The 17,281-nt window shown below is 47.1% G+C and overlaps 1 protein-coding gene across 2 annotated transcripts in view; it reads right to left on the reverse strand.

Moving 5' to 3' along the window:
* Positions 1 to 12,015, reverse strand: part of TRPM8 (transient receptor potential cation channel subfamily M member 8) — a 31,882-nt gene extending 19,867 nt beyond the window's left edge. For both annotated transcript variants that reach the window (XM_039382798.1, XM_039382797.1), the window contains exons 1-8: positions 11,841 to 12,015; positions 10,647 to 10,720; positions 9,310 to 9,466; positions 6,232 to 6,409; positions 5,717 to 5,889; positions 4,220 to 4,394; positions 3,086 to 3,153; positions 737 to 934 (exon numbers count right to left, since the gene is read on the reverse strand). In XM_039382798.1, the coding sequence (XP_039238732.1) occupies positions 737 to 934; positions 3,086 to 3,153; positions 4,220 to 4,394; positions 5,717 to 5,889; positions 6,232 to 6,409; positions 9,310 to 9,466; positions 10,647 to 10,720; positions 11,841 to 11,939 (1,122 nt within the window). In that variant the 5' untranslated portion in view covers positions 11,940 to 12,015. The remainder of the gene's footprint in view (positions 1 to 736; positions 935 to 3,085; positions 3,154 to 4,219; positions 4,395 to 5,716; positions 5,890 to 6,231; positions 6,410 to 9,309; positions 9,467 to 10,646; positions 10,721 to 11,840) is intronic.
* Positions 12,016 to 17,281: the final 5,266 nt, after the last annotated feature.

The raw sequence follows: 17,281 nt of genomic DNA on the forward strand, positions 1-17,281 counted from the left end.
GCAGGTGCTCTCCTCACTTCTCCAGTCTTCCCAGCCTCCAGAAAACACTTGTAATAAACAGTTACACATGGCATCACAATGGTGACTACCTCTGGTCCAAGAGGCAAAAAAGGGCAAAAGAAGAATGTTTTGGTGTATATTCAGTGTTGTGTCTTCAATTGCATTCCATGTACACAGAGTCAGTAAATCAACCTAACAGAGTCACAGTGGAGATGTGGTGAAACACTGCCCCAGTAAGCCTCTAGTCCTAAACATCTCACTCCTGGTGGGAAATGCCTCCTGCCCCACGGCTTTCTTCCTGCATGCCTTAATAAAGGAGCTTAGGGAAGAAATGACAGAATTCTGAAGTAGAATCACTGCAATTTGAAAGTCTGTGCAGCAGCAGCAATAACCCTTTCTCTCTGAGCAATTCTGGAACTGCAACACCAACCAGCTCATCAGCCAAGAGACACATCCAGCAGCCAGTGCTTCAGAGGAATCACAAGCATCCAGGAGCAGACAGTCACAAAACATCTGCCCTTAGCTCTCCTGGGTCTAGACATGTGCTGACTTTCCAAAAGACTGGGGCCCCCCACCTCCCTGTATCCTGATCCCTGAGAGCGTTTGGAATTTTCCTCTTTTTTAAATCCCCGTGGACATAACATGGCAAGGAGCCCTGCACATCCCACAGGTATCACCAGATATCCCCGGACCCCTCTACCCTTCTCCCGCTTTCAGCTCCCACAGTCCCACTCACCCACTTGATCCAGCTTTCAGTCTCCTCTTCCGAGAGCCTGGAGATGGTGCGGGGCAGGAACCTGAGCAAGCTCTCCTTGACACAGGAGGAAGCAGGAGTGCCTTCTGCCTCCACCAAGCTCGCAATGACATCGGCGATCCGGCCAGAGCCTTCCACCACCACACAGGGAATCTTACTCTTGATGGCCACGTTGATGGACTAGGGAGGCAGAGAGGGAGAGGGGATCACCTGAAGCATGACTGTGTTATTAGAGCCTGCTATTGAGTAAGAAAGCCTGGAGAGCAACAGAAACCCACAGTCCAGAAGAGTATTTTTATTACTGTCCACTCATACATTATCAGTGACAAGTCTTTAAAACATCACCCATCTAATGACAGCGGGCTGCGAGAAGTCCCACAGAAACTGCCAGGTTTTCATAGAGTCACAGGATGTTTTGAGTTGGGAGGGACCCTGAAGACCACCTTGTTCCAACTCCTGCCGTGGGCAGGGACACCTTCCACTAGACCAGGCTGCTCAGCTTTCGAGTTGATGGGCAAATCAGGACAACTGACAAGTGGAAATGGCATTCAGGTCACATAACATTGGCCAGCTCCAGTCACTGCTGGTTATGGCACAGCACTGCTCAGGTAACACCACAGCTGAGAGCAAGAGCTCTGGATTTACGTGCAGCAGCATTTACAGAGCGCCTCTTCTGTAGCACCAACAGAACATCGAACTCTGATGTTACTGAAAGTCTCCAAGTAGCCACTTGGGTGATTTCTCACACAGCAACGCTGCACATGGACCAACAGCAAGAAAAAAAACTTGTTGAAATCACGATGGAAGGACCCTTATCCCTGTTGCAAAGACCACAACAGCAAACATTGATTTCATTTGCGTCACTACACTGAAAACAGACTCACTGTCTGCCAGCAAACTGTACAAGGGGAGTCCATGCAAGTTATCATCAAGCACTGGAAAGACACATTAGCAATGAGACAGTTTTCTGAGAATTAAAAAAAAAAAAAAATCAACTTGTAGTCATCAAAACCACAGGCAAGTTCCTCCTGTCAGGTGGGGAGCAGGTCTGTGACAAAGGCAAGGTGTTTTTTCTTACCAACTACATCAGAGTGGTTTTCTAAAGAAGGGTTCAGCTAAAGTGCATGTTTTACATCACAGGGAGTTTAAAACAGAAGCTTGGAACAGTTTTATTTCTCCTCTGATAAAGCTGATTCTTGTCATCACTCACAGAAGCTGAGAAAGAGGGAGCCTTTCCTGCCAGCACTGCTAAGTTTGAGGCCTGGCTAGGCCAGACCCCCACAGCATGGAGCCTGCTGTGTCATTTGGGCTGATCACAGACCCAATCTACTCCTTCAGAAAAGGTCTTCACCTACAAATGAGCAAGAAGGCAGGCACGGGTGTCTCAGTGCACTTAGTGCCACTGAGAAATAAAAGTCAGGACAAGAGGACACGGCCTCACGTTGCACCAGGGGAGGATGAGGCTGGACATGAGGAACACATTCTTCACTGAAAGGGTTGTCAAGCTCTGGAACAGGCTGCTTAGGGAAGTGGCAGAGTCACCGTCCCTGGAAGTGTTCAAAACTGCACGTGAGGATGTGGTTTGGTGGTGAACACGATGGTGCTACATTGTTGGACTTGATGATCTCAGAAGTCTTTTCCAACCTTAATAATACTGTGATTCTATTAAATAGCCAAGAGACTGGCATGGGTACTTAACTGAATCATCATCCAGCTACTTTCCAGAGGAACCTCTTGCTAGGAATGATACATTTGATTTAACAAGGCTTTCACCCATTCTGACTAGCCACTAAGTCTGTGTTACATGTCATTGCTTAACAGTGGGTCTGAGGTCTCTTTATAACATATGTGTAATTCCATGGCACACAGAGTCAGTTCCTTCAGTGATGGCCAAATCCTCTCTTTAAACATCAGCAATTCAGAGCTAAAAGAAGATGGAGAAATTCAACACATCCTTTTGAGCACAGTTTTCCCCTAAAACCTGAATGGATCCTTCATTTCATCTGAGAACCTCTGAATAACACTCTGCATCCATATTCCCCTACAACCTATCTGTGGGAAAGCAAAAATTAACCATGTGAATGGAACCAGAACACCCAGGAAACGTACAGGAAGGGCTGGGATAACTGAAATTTCACACAGTGGTTCAGACTAATTGATTAACATCAGCAGTGAAGTGGTAGCACACCTGCCAAGCAAAATAGTTTGAGTAACTTCATTATTAACAGGAGAATAGAAAAGATCACCTCTTCAAACAAAAAAAAATCATAAATATCACTCTGCTTCAATTTTGCTTTCTTCACAGGAAATAAGTAAAAGAAATAAACTTACTTTCAAAGTCTCTTTCCCTCCACCTTGGGCAAAACACACAATTGGAATCTTCCCACCATAATTAGATTCTGTGAAACAGGCCAAAAGTAAAACGAAGGACAAGGATTAAATCTATTAATGCAGAACAACTTCTTTTTCCTGAGTACAACGAAAGAGTTTCCAAGCAGTTCATGCAAAAACTAGTTTGACGTTGATTTTGCCACAGTTATTAACAGCTTTTCCTGTTTTTAAGGAAAACTCAGTTTTGACTAACATTCTGCATAGTTGGCTTCAGACACGCTTCTCCAACAGAAGCTTTTTCCTGCCAGAAATTAAATTTTTTTCCTCCAAAACTTGATTTTATTGTATTTTCCTACTGCTTTGACCATTTTGAGTCTCAGTGAAAGGTGAGCTCAGAGGATTGTGTCTTGAACTTGTGATAAGAACATTTTCAGTTGTAAAGGAAAGCTAAGAATCCTGTAACTCTAGGAGCTACTGTTCGAGAGACATTCCAAAAAACCCCCAACCCCAAACAACAACCCCCCCCAAAAAAACTCTTTAACTAAGAGTTTCCTGCCAAGGCCTTTGATTTTTTTTTTGTCTCATTTTGGTAAAGAAGGGGGTGAAAGACAAATTCTTTAGGAGCAGGTTGCAGATGGCTCAATCACCCTCACACATAAACACTTTGGGAAAAGCCTAATTTCAGCTCCTGCGTAGTTGTGCTTCAGCTACCCAGAACTCAGTGCCAGGTGGGATATGTGTAGAAGGGTCAGCTTCCAATAGGAGGTGAGGGAAGGGCTGTGTGGCTGGAATGGAGCATTTGTTGTGACATCAAGACAGCAATATGAGGGGAGGTGTTGATCTGAAAAGGTCTGGCAGCTCCTGAGAGCGCTCAGGATGCAACGCAGCAACACACACACACCCACACACACACCCACACACACACCCACACACACACCCACACACACACACACACACACACACACACCCACACACACACCCACACCCACACCCACACACACCCACCCACCCCTTCCAGCTCAGCATCCACAGGATGCTGCCACCGCTTTGTCATTCCCAGGGAATCGCTGTGCACGCCCCCCCAGCATGCAAGGATGAGCAGGAGGAGGTCTGCACCCCGGCCCCCACACGAACCTGGGATAACCCGCTCCGAAATGTACTTCTCCAGCTGGGTCCGTACTTTGGCCTCCGTGGTCGGGTGCCCGTGGGTGCCGTTGTCCACCAGCAGGAGATGGGTGTGGTTGTTATCCAGGCAATACAGCGGGTCTCTCTTGAGGTCATCCATGATGTAGTGGGCCAAGTAGTTCCCCTAGGAGCACAAGCACAGTGTTGGGAGAGACCCAGGGACAGGGAACACAGAGACCTCCCAGGACAAGGACACACCTCGCTGGGAGGGTGGGGGGGCCCTGGCACAGGTTGCCCAGAGAAGCTGTGGCTGCCCCATCCCTGAAGTGTCCAAGGCCAGGTTGGATGGGGCTTGGAGCAACCTGGGCTAGTGGAAGGTGTCTCTGCCCATGGCAGGGGGTGGAACAAGATGGGCTTTAAGTCCCTTCCAACCCAAACCATTGTATGATTCTATGACAAGCCATGACAGCTGAACCCCAAGCCACCAGCTATTCCTCATTAGTTGGGAGTCTAAATTTCCTGACTCAGGACATGCTCACTGGCAGTACCAACAGCAGCAGAAGGCAGTGAGAGAAAGTAGCACAGGAGCACAGAATAAATATTTGCAGAGAAAGTTTTTCTTTACAAGAGCTGCCTGATTTGTGATGATTCTCCCGTAACTCCACCTCAGCCAACAGAACAGTCAAAGTTATTTGCAACAGTTTAGTCCTTTCAGAGAGCCAGTTAAATTCATGCTTCCTTCAGCCACCAAAAACATTGCATCTGTGGCATACTTAGTTTCACAGAATCACAGAATATGCCAAATTGGAAGGGACCCGCAAAGATTATCGAGTCCAACTCCTGGCCCTGCACAGGACCATCCCCAAGACTCACATCATTTCAACACCTCACTGAATTTTTTAGGTTGGAAGAGACCCTCCTGAGATCATCTAGTTAAACCCTCGAACATCTTTGGAGCCCTCAACAAACTGATCTGCTGTTATTTATCTAGTGGGACGGTTTTTTAGACATGTTCTGTAATGTCTAGTGGACAAGAGACAAGGGGAGCCATGCAAAGTTGGATGACAGTATCAATGAAGATCCTTAACAACAGCAGCAGCAGGTACAACCTGTCTAGGCGAGTGGGAATCCCCACTCTGGGTGAGTGCATAGGGATTTTCCTGGAGCTAGAATAACCATGGAAGAGGTCATTCCCTAATGCAACACCAGACATGGAATTAGGGCTGCTGAACCTCCACACAGACGTGCTCAAATCTGGCACAGTTGAAATTCTCCTCACCAGGCCTGAGGTTTGTGACTGTCTTGGACACTTCAGTTTCCTCCTATTCTGGGAAGAGCACCTGATGTTTTGAGGCCAAGCCTCCTCTTTCTTTTCCCACCGCCCCATTCACGTGGCACTTGGGGGGACACGGTTAGGTGGTGAACACAGTGGCTGTGCTGGGCTGGTGGTTGGACTTGATAAAGGTCTATTCCAACCTGAACCGCTCCACGATCCCCGCTCCTTACGTCGCTGTCGGCGGCGCGGATGAGGGTGTCCCGGTTGGAAATCATGCCCCAGGCTGCTATGCCAATGGCCACCACGTTCTCCTCCGAGCTGCGACTGATGGTGTTGTCTCTGACCACCTCCCCAATGTACTTCATCAGCCCGTAGTGAGTGCCCCCGGTGAAAATCCAGGCCCCTGCAAAACACCCAGTGACCCGGGGGAACACAGGGAAACGCCCACGCTCCCCCTGCCTTCAGACACAACACCCAACCCCCTCTCACAACCTTAGAGGAGGTGCTTGTTTCTCAATTAAACACAAAAGATGTGTTACACGACTCACCTTACACTACCCCGGGCACCCCATGACTAACTCTCGACCCTGTTACTTCCAAACCACGGGGTCACACGTGTCCCAAACGCACCAGCCAGCCAGAAGCAAACAGAAAGCTCTGCTTTCCTCCTCACCCTTTGAGCTGCTGCCTCTCCGACACTATCCTGCAGCGATGGACCATCACGGGCACAAAAGCAGGTCCTTACCCTTGGACTGGGCGATGTAGATCAACCTGCTGAATATCTTGCGCATCCGGGGCTTGAGCGCGAAGTTCTTGGCTCCCCCAGTGACAGAGATGACGAGGTTTGGGGTTTTCAGGTGCCAGTGCTGGGTCATGAGGTCGTAGAGTGTTTCGGAGTCTGTGTCGCACGACAGGCGGATGTACTTGGGTGAGAGGAGAGAGAGAACAAACACAGCAGGATAACCAAATATCCCAGTCCCGGCCGGGGACAGAGCGGGGATCGCGCTTTCTTCTCTAGTGCACGGCCTCATTCCAACAGCCAGCAGGGATGAGGTGAAGCGAGGATGAAATCCTTGCTTCCTCCTCCAAAACACCTTTATCCTTCCCCTGCAACCAGGCACCCAACCCACCTTCCTCTAGAGAGGGCAAAAGCACTGACCCCGGGGTTCAGAGGAACACTGCAGGGATGAGTACACCACCAACATGACAATTCCAACTGTAACAATGCTATTTATAGCTTACATCACAAATCAGTGCAAGCACCATTGCAAGGGAACTGATAATAATGACAGTTGTGTTTTGATTTAATTTAATGAACTACAAATTCCAGGCTCCATGTGCGTGGTGCCCCTGTCACAACACACACCCATAGCAGCGTTTCAAGTATGACACATAACTGTATCAAACATGTAGTACAGCTTGACCTCTGGCTTTGTCTTGCTTTGCTATTCAAGAGCCCCTTCACAATTCCATCACTGGTGGGATGGACTTTTGGCAAACAGCCACGGCTACACAGCCCATATGGGGGATGAAAGGGAGCTCAGACTTGAATCATGGAGGATCTTGTACAGGTTGCCCAGTATTTACAGGAGAGCAAAACCAAAGGATTCGTTTGAGGAAGAAAAGTCCCTGAGACGCTGAACTTGAATGAAAGAACATGTGCCTGTGTTCCAGGACAGGTTCCCAGGAGGAGTGAAGGCATTTGGCTCAGAACAGAACATCACAGAGGGTGACTGGCAGGCTGCAGCACCTACACAGGAGAGCTAAGGGCCTCCCTCAGCTTCTGCTCTGAGAAGCTTCAGCCACATAAAGCTTTGGGTGTTTTTCAGGAGAGGGTCCCCTTAGGAGAGTGGAGGCTACCAGTGTATTTAACTGGTGAGCCAGTAAACTACACCCAAGGCAAACCTCATCAGAGCCCCTCGGCTGAGCCACTTCCCTTCTCCACAGTGCAGCGGTGCCATCTCCTGGTGCTGCTGGATCCTGCTCCTGACCATGGCCACGATTCAGAGAAGCCTTCTGGGGACTGACAGCTCCCAGAACATAAAACAGCAACTGTGATGTCCCTGGCTGTTACAGGGTTCGAGTAGCACAGCAGGAACAAGGAGCTCAAAAGCAGGACTTACTGAGGGCAGAGATTTTTATAGAATCCCAGGATAGTTTGGGTTGGAAGGGACCTGAAAGCACATCTTGTTCCATCCCCCTGCCATGGGCAGGGACACCTTCCACTAGCCCAGGTTGCTCCAAGCCCCATCCAACCTGGCCTTGGACACTTTCGGGGATGGGGCAGCCACAGCTTCTCTGGGCAACCTGTGCCAGGGCCTCCCCACCCTCACAGGGAAGGAATTCCTTCCCATTCTCCCATCTAACCCTGCCCCCTGGCAGTGGGAAGCCATTCCCCCTTGTACTGTCACCCCAGGCCCTTGTCCCCAGTCCCTCTCCAGCTCTCTTGGAGCCCCTTTAGGCCCTGAAAGGGGCTCCAAGGTCTCCCTGGAGCCTTCTCTTTTCCAGGCTGAACAATCTCAGCTCTCTCAGCCTGTCCTGAAACCTGTTTATGGGTCTGTGGACATCTGATTTCTGATCAGAATTTTTTAGGACTCATCTCTCCTAAAAAGCACCAGTCAGGCTATAAAACTTCCCATCCCTCACTGATCATTGACAGCAATTCTTAGGTCACCTTGGGGTTGAAATTCTGCCCACTGTGCATGAGATCAACAAGAATTACTTTGCAATCTCTAAGAGTAGCAGGTGCCTTGCTAGGTAGGGTATGAAAACAGGGAATGTGACTCCAGCCAACGTGCTGATGGGATGGATTTGGAGACAAAAGCCTTGAACAAAGTATGCTCTGAAACGTGCACAGTGGCCTTGAGAGTCCTCACGAAACAACTGTGGGCACACAAACTGATTTCCAAGGTTGGAAGGGGGGACACAACCTAAGGAAAGAACATTTAAGCTTTGAGAACTCTCAAATACTGCAATAGGGCAGCACGTTTCTTCTTCCAGTAAAGTCACACAGCAGCTTACAACACAGTATTGAAACTAAAATATGCATATCAAGAAACATTTGAAGTATTCAGCTCTGTCTAAGCGTGATTCAAAACTCTCAGTCTTATTTCCCACTGAAATGCCTCCTATTTCTGCTACTTTGCATAAAACAAACCCAATTAATTTACACAGTGGGCTCTGATTTTCCTCATTTATTTTAAGTGTCTCAAGCAAGCTGCACTGGTGGGAAGTATCAGTCTTTTAGGAGGCAGATGAGCTCAGCCACATGTGATCCTCATGCAGTATCAGCATAAATCATGACAAACAGCAACACCAGCTCCTTTCTCCTTTCCACCCCTCTCACTCCCTTCCACTGTCTCCACTCCAAGCAAAAACGCAGAGGAAAAAAACAGCAATCAGAATAAAACCTCTCAAGTTCCACTGATTTCTTGCATCCCTCCAGAATTTACTGTTACTGTTGGATCTCCACCCTGGGAAATACTCCACATTCAATTGTTTATAGGCCTGAGCAAGCTGGTCCATGTGGATGTAAAGTAAAACTAGAGCATCACCCTCATTCACCCCTTCTCCTGCCGTGCCCAGCAACAGATAATTTCTTTAATTTCTTTTCACTCCCATCACCAGCCTAGGCAACAAATAGCACGGAAGAAGTTACTCTTTATTACCTTTTCTCAGGGCTCGAGAAACCACCTTGTCTCCTTTGCAGCCCAACTCCTTCCATTAGGCTAAAACCCACTCCACCTTCACCTTCCTTGCTTTCCTGGGGCTTCCACTGGCACCCAACAGCGGCCTCATGGGCATCCCTAATACACCCACCTACCTTGCCTCTTTTTCCCAGGTTTTCAAACTGAATGTCCCCAAAGGCATCGGTAGGAAGCTCCTTTGTGTGCTTCTTGTAGTTCCATTTCTCACTGGTGTTAACCTGAGTGCCCTCTATGTGTTGGTTTTCAGGGTATCCACATTTACATAAATTTCCCCTGAAAAAGAGGGAATAGCCAGGAAATCACAGTTATCCTGAGCACAGAGAAGTGAGCTCTGGCAGCAAGGAAAGCAACAGGCAGAGCTACAGAACCAATTGTAGCTACCGGGATTTGCCACCTGACAAAGCACCTAATCCTGCTTCCTTCCCCATAACCTGCTTCTGCCCAGCACTGGGAAGTGGCTGTGCAGGACTAGTTGGGAAAGCTAGGAGAACTTTTCCTAGGAAAAGCTGCACCACCATCTGTGAAATGCTCTGCACATCCCTGCTCCCTTGGAGGGCATGGACAAGGGGGTATTGCCTCTCCCCTTCAGAGGCCTCCTGCACTCTGCTGCAAATCAAACCAGCTCACCTTAAAAATATACAGACAAAAATAAACCAGCAAGTTCTGAAACCCTTTCCCTGTGGGCTTGGAGGAAGAGAAGCTGGGAGGAACCAGCTCCTCCATCCTTCCTTGGTCCTTTGCCAGACACCCCATTTTAGGTGGCAGAGGAGGACCCTAAGGAAGACTTTCTGAAATAAGACTAATTTCCCTCGCTCTCTCCGAGGCATTTTTCCTCCCAGCTTCAGAGCAGAACGGGGTTAGAGAGCCCTGAGAGCTCTGTATTAGGACTTCTACAGCTGCATCAGTTTGATCACTTTTCTCTTGAGACTACAAAAAAAACCAAAAAACCCATGAAAGCAAGGTTATGGTCCCCAAACTTGCATTGCACGGGTACCTGTGGCTGAAAATGGAGCCAGGATAATATCCTGTCTTAAGAGAACATCAGCCTGAGCAAAACCTAGTGATTGTCTGCTGTAAAAGCTTGTGCATGAAATTTGCGATTTGGCTTTAAAAGGAAAACTTAAATTATGCAAACCTCTGATACATACATGCATTGTTACAGACCAATAGTAGTACTGCATCCTTAAAAAGACCTATACATTGCTACAGTTATGCTTCAAATAGGGTATTTGATATTAAACCCTGTGACAAAGCTGCTGGAAGGTCAGACCCATAGTTTTGCATCAAGTTGTTTATGGAGTAACTCAGAGGAACCAGACCGAGGTGTGGTTGCACTGCTGAATTCACTTCTCAACAAAAAAAAACCCAGCAGTTTACTCCCTGCCTTAGAAGACAAACACCCTCAGCTCCCAGCCCCCCAGCCTTGCAAAACAATTGAAAAGTACCTCCTTACATTGACTTGGAGTCTTTTGTAAAAAAGACACATTCTCTCTTCTTAAAGTTTTCTTGGATGAAGTTGGCCAAATCCTGGAAAATAATTTTTTAAAGTTTCTTTCTGATAACTCACAAAACACAAGAAACCTCAGTAGCAGCATAGTCAGTTTAAACCAAGATACTACTTAAAACAGTACAGCAAACACTGGTTCTTCCCAAGAGTAAAAAAATAAAAGGAAAAAAAAGAGACAACGTTTTCCAGGGTAGAGGCAATTTTAATTTAACACATTAAGACCCCCGAAGGAGACCTGACCAACTTCAAGTCATGCTTTCTGGGAGCTCAGTGGAATACAAAGCCTCTCCAGCTTGTTTAACCATTAACTCTCCAATTAACCTTGAAACTCCAGGAGCCCAGGGGAAGCTTTCACACTTGGGGAATGCAAATTCATCCCTAACCTGCCTCTGCAAGCTACCAAAGCAAAGAGAAATTCTCACTTGCTGATAAAGGCTTGGGGGTTGTTTGTTTTCAGGCACTGCTTGGATTTGCAAGGCAAGATTTAGCTCAGGACAAAGAGGGAAGACACAGTTAAGTTTTTACCAATTTGACACAACACTTGTGGGTAAATGGTAACTAGAGGAAGCTATTCCAAGTGGAAAAAAAAAACATGAGAAGTATAATATCCAAAACAAAGAAAATTGAAAGGAACGTATTTAACCAGTAGAAGTCACAACGGTGCAAGACCAAAAAGATAAAAGGGAGGGGGAGGCACTTGCTAAAGCCCCAAGAATCAGCCATTAGGCCTCTTGCAAGCCGGTCAGGAGCAGGGAACCTGTCAGACAATTGCTGCCATCAGCAAATCATTCAGGCATAAAGGGGTGTTTAACGTAATTCTGTGTTGTCTGCCTTGGCCAGCAAGCTGCTCAGGAGGTCGGCGTGGTTCCTTGGACAGATTTATCTCTCTGAAACACGAGAAAAGATTTAAAACCAGGAGGGACTAAGGATGTACAATAGTTACAGGGATCAAAAGGAATGCAATACCTCCTTAAGAGATTCACCACGTCAGCAAAATCACTGCTCCTGCTCCAAGGGCACTGGCTGGGAAAACCTCTCCACAAAGGGAGAAGTGACAAACCCATGGTCCTGCTCCTGACACGACCCAAGTCACAGCCACAGCGTCCCACTCCCAGGACAGCAGAGGTGCCAGGTACTCACGGCATCGCTGCAGGCCACGTCGATGCTGCGGGACATGCTGGAGTACAGGAGCCTGGAATTCTCGAAATTGCCATTCCTTCGGTGCCTCATGCTGCCCATGGAAACCTGGAGGAGCACGGCAGAGGGGGGGATGGAGGAGCAGATTTCTATCACCAGACACCAGCAAGGACACTCGGTGCCCTGGGAAGGCAAGGCAGAGGTTATTTCAATCCAGCATACAGAATCAGTCAGTGCATCAATCCTTAAAACACAAAGCATTCCAAACCAATCCCTTCTGTTATTTCATACCTCAAAGAGACTTCCTTCTTTCTTTCCCCACTCCAAAAGAACACCAAGGCAACATCCTTTGAGAGAGGAACACACCTTATATGCCACCCCACTCAATTCATGCCCAAATCTCAACTCTGTCTCTGATGGGACGCTCAGGACTTGGCTGTTCAGGGCTCTGTACCTGAGTAGTACCTAACCCGGTGTATTTACAAATGAAAGGGGATTTTCGGGTACATTTGGAGTACAAAGATAACAAACTGCAGTGTTGAAGCAACTGGCCCAGCAGTGACCCAGGAGCTTCCAGCAGCACCTGAGCAGCGATCCCACAGGTCTGTCCAGCCTGGAACAACCACAGTCAACATGTGCAGTCCTAAGAGTGAGTGGACTGGATACTGGATCCAAGAGTTAGGAAGCCACCCTTGGGAGCAAATTGATTTCAGGTGCCCTCTAAAACACATCCCTGTATTAAACTCACCGTCTCTGAAGGAGCATCACTGCACTTGCAGCAAAGCACAGAACAAGGCTGTACTTATTCTACTGGAAATACTTCCATTCCCTCCATGCTGCTTTCTGAATAATACTGGGAAAAGCCTTTTCCTGAAAGGAAAGCTGCCAGCCAGCTTACATGGAGAACTCAAGAGTCCCCTTGTCCTTCCAACACTGTTTTCTCTCCTGCCTTTACCTCTGGCTGTGTGCTCTGGGGCGATCCTGCCACTGCATGGCACAGAGCATCCCTCCCTGGCACAGAAATACTCGTCCTGCCGCCCTGCTGAGCCACCCCCCTGTAAATACCTAACTTCTGAGAGCCAAGAACCGGCAAGTGTGAAACAACTTCCTTAGGGCACCTGACACAGCGGGAACGGCTCAGGCTGTGGAAGCTGCAGTTGTAAATAAGATGATGGGAGTGTGATGTGGGCAACCCCCAAAGTAGAAAGAAAAGGCAAGATTCCACATAACGACATATATTTATATTTTACAGTTATTTTAAAAATCCTTTGAAAATCGTGTTGTGCTGAGGGGGAGCATGACTGACTCGCTGTTTACTGTGCATGGTAGAAGCCCTCACCTACTTCCCCCAAATTCTGCAGCATGCCTGGGATCTCCATCATTGCTAAGTGATGGGAAAAACCCCTCTTCTTCCTTCCCAGCTTCTGCACAGGATAGGAGTGATTTAAACCCAAGAAAAGGCAAAAAGTTGAAAGTGAAGAGATGGATGGCTGGGCCCAGAGAGGCTCCAACCTGGCAATGAAGCATCGTGGAGACAAAGACATGAAAAAAAACCACCTTGTCAGGCACAGTTTGCAAGAAACCCCAGGAAACTGGGACTTGGCAGCTGATAGGGATGGAAGCCTGAGGTTGGAGGATACTGGCAACTGTGCACTGGGAGACATATTTCCTAATAACCCAGAAAGCAATTCTTATCATTTCATATGATTAATGTTCAGTGTAAAGATGTTTTCAAAGCTGTAATTCCAGATAAAAGCTCCGTGGAGGGAAATTACGTTTTGGTCGTGATCTATGGAACTTATTTATTGACAGTTTTACTTGTGTTGCTGGTTTGTTTAATAAGTTTAACACCAGGAAACTGGCTACGGACATAACCGTACAGAGAAGATTAAAAGGAAAGGGTATTAAATTATTAATTCCAAAGACTACAGGATTTCAACTTTGCCTTGCTGCAGAATTGATAAGAACGAACGTGTTGCAAATAAAAAAGTATGAGATGGCAAAGAAGCCCTGAAGACGTGGGATTTAATTTTAAATTCAAGTTCTGAAAAGCATCACTGATAGCTCAGTGTTTGGCTGGTATCAGGGAGCGACGCCCATTAACCCCACAAGTGTTAGAAATAACACAGCAATTACACACATCTTAAAAGATGTGACACAGCTGCAGCCCACAGAACAGGCAAACGGTTCCTTTTCTATCACAATTCCAACCCACTGAATTAAATGTATAAGATATTTAACGCACTAAAGCATAACTTTATAAAGTAACACATATTGAGAGTAATAGCCACTAGATAAACACCAGAATAATCTTCTAAAACGTAAAGGCTAACACTATGACTTCCACAGCACTTGAAGGAGCATATTCCAAGGAAATCTTCAGCCTGGAGGCGACTAAAAAGAAAGAGAAGTAACAAAAAATAGCTAGTTCTAAAGAGACTTTTAAACAGGCTTTTAAAAACTTGTCCGCAACTGAAAAAGCAACACCAGCCCCCATTCCCAGGCAGCTTCCAGACAAATGGAACCACTATTTGCGTTTAACATAATCCCACAACTGGCTTTGTGTGAAAGCTCTCAGAAAGCAGAGCATGTTGCCAAACTCCAGCTGCAGCGCTACCCCAAATCCAGCAAATTCAAAGTCTCTACTCACAAGGACAGAAAACAATCCAACGTCTAATCACGTACCACAGACTTACCAAAGCCTCCAGGACGTGCCCCAGCAATCCTCCTGCACTCATGGCTCCAGGAGGCAGCTTTTGATATACTTCAGCTGGCAAAGCCCCACCTTTAGCTGTGTCACGCCTTCCTTTCGAGGGAGGGAGGGACCGGGAGCAAGGAACGGCAGGATTGCTCACCAATTAGTACCAGAAGCCGCCTAATTGCAGCGGGCTGCAGGAGATGAGAGCTGCAGGTTATTTGTGAGAGCAGCAGTGCTGCTATCCCACCTCTGCCCATGCACTGCAGCTCCATGTCGGCAACAGCACTACTGAAAAGCGAGAGGTACAAGAAAATGCTTGGGGGAACAAAGAATTAGATTTTAAGGCAGCAGAAGATAGTGGAGCGCTTGTAAAATCAACACCTATTAATCTAATTTTCTACAAGGTTGTTGAAGCACTGGTGAATGCAACAGAGCATTATACAAGTGATGTTTTGACCCCAAAAAATATTAGTCAGTGTCTTAATTTTCTGTTTGACACTCAGCTGGTTTTCTCCCGCCTTTAAGTTAAAGCTTTTCACTTTGGTAAGAGCAATTCCTATTGCAGTGATATTCAGTGAGTCCTTGGAGAGACTGATTATCCCCAGTCCACTGCCCTTTCAGAAAGCAGAGCTATACCATGTGCTGCTGGAGAACCTTCTACAGCCCCGTTTGAACCGCCCAGTTTGAACCCCCTTTAGGCCAGGTTGGGCTTGGGGCAGCCTGGGCTAGTGGAAGGTGTCCCTGCCCATGGCAGGGGTGGGACTGGGTGATGTTTAAGATTCCCTCCAACCAAAACCATTCCTGGATTCTAAGTCTCAGAGTGATCTTTCCTTCTGTGATGGAGTGTAGGTTTATTATCCCAAATCTCACATTACCTTGGCATGTACACATCTCCATTTGCAGGAGTTATCACTTAGGGGCTTCACTTCACACGGCAGCATCCAAGAGCTCCCTACCACGTGGGAGTGTTCAGCTCAAAGTTCACATCCAGGGGATCCCCTGCCCCTAAGGAATGCACAGAAAACAGATACCAAAGACAAGCAGCTAAACCTGAGAGGGAGCTAAATGGCTCCTGTGCATCCTCTGGCCCCCCGTTTCCCAAGAGCAGAGTTTTCATGGACAGCAGCATGTCCCTGTCCATGTGGTCATGCATCAGCATCCCTGAAGTGCTGAAGGTGAATCTTGACTGTGCTTTACACCTGCAGCAAGTCCCTCAGCAGCTGTCCTGGGAACCAGCCCGACAACAGATCACAAGAAAAGAAACTGCTGAGAGCAGGGATGGGGAACTCAATGATCCCCTTAAAACCATAGCTGCAGGGCTGGGCAACAAGCCCTTCTGCCTGGTCCTCTCAGGCAGAGCAGGCCTGGAGAGCAGACAGATTTTTGGGGCCACTTAATTGTTCTCAAGTGCAGCAAATCCCCACGTACCTCAAGCAAGAAACCAGGCACCCCAAGCATAATTCAGAAACGCTCTCTGAACGTGTCAGGAAGTTTTTAGGGCCAAGATAATCAATATTTTCCAAAGACAAGAGCTCCTCCATGGGCAATAATTCACACTTGCCAGCATTCCTGCATTCTTGGTGTGAGAATACATATACAGATATTCCAAATCTACAGTAATATGCTAATATTTGCTGTATTCCAGCAAATCAGGTCCGACTGCAGCAGAGAGATTTCAGTGAGAATTTGCCAAACTGCACAGCATTTCCTGTCTTCTCTAATTCTCAGAAGTTACATTACTCTGGTTTAGGACTAAAAAGAGGTATTTGTGAACAATCAAATGGAGTTGTTATGGATCCTGGCCCAAGAGCTGTTTCTATGATGAGTGAAGTAAAAGCTGTCATCCTCAGCATCAGCACTGTTGTTATTGATGCAGGAATCAAAATGGAGCAAGCACTTTTATTACAAAGAAATGGAAATTCATGTAGATATAAAAGCATTTTCCATTGTACTGAGAAGAAACTGTAAGGAAGAAAGATGCTTCTGCATGTGAATAAACCTTATGATCATTTTTTAAAAAGCATAAAGCCAGAAAGCAGATTTAAGGAAAATGGTGCCTGAAGACCTACAGGGATTTGAGTCCTGCTGCCCCCACTGTGCAGAAAAATAGGTCCAATAGGATTTAATTCCATGGCTGGTAGAAAATCACCTTTTATCCCAGGACCTGTGAGAGCTTGAGAGGGGTTTTTTGTGGGTGAAGGCAGAATTGATGGTGCCCCTGTGAAGTTAAATGATATCACACAATTCCAAGGTGGTTGGGGTTGGAAGGCACCTGAAAGCTTATCCAGTTCCACCCCCTGCCATGGACAGGGACACCTGCAATAGCCCAGGTTGCTCCAACCTGGTCTTGGACACTCCCAGGGATGGGGCAGCCACAGCTTCTCTGGGCAACCTGTGCCAGGGCCTCCCCACCCTCCCAGGGAACAATTTCTTCCCAATATCAAACCTAAATCTCTCCTCCTTTAGTTTAAAACCATTTCCCCTTGTCCTTTCACTATCTGCCTTTGTAATACATACTCATTCTCTTGTAAAATTTATTTTAGGGTGGAGTTTTGTGGGTTTTGTTTTTTAAACTATGTTAGTTCAGCACACCAAGGAAAATTCTTAATGCCAAGGAGACTGTCACGGGCTGACAGCATTAAAGTCACCACTACTGACCAAGAAACCCTTTTTTAGGAACAAGGCTGTTTTGGCTAAGCTTTGAGCCACACATTTTATAACAGCCTGGTCTAGTGGATGTCAAGTG

Source organism: Pipra filicauda, unplaced genomic scaffold (assembly GCF_003945595.2).
Source record: "Pipra filicauda isolate LSUMZ 115617 unplaced genomic scaffold, ASM394559v2 scaffold282_size1924045_pilon, whole genome shotgun sequence".
Lineage (NCBI taxonomy): Eukaryota > Metazoa > Chordata > Aves > Passeriformes > Pipridae > Pipra > Pipra filicauda.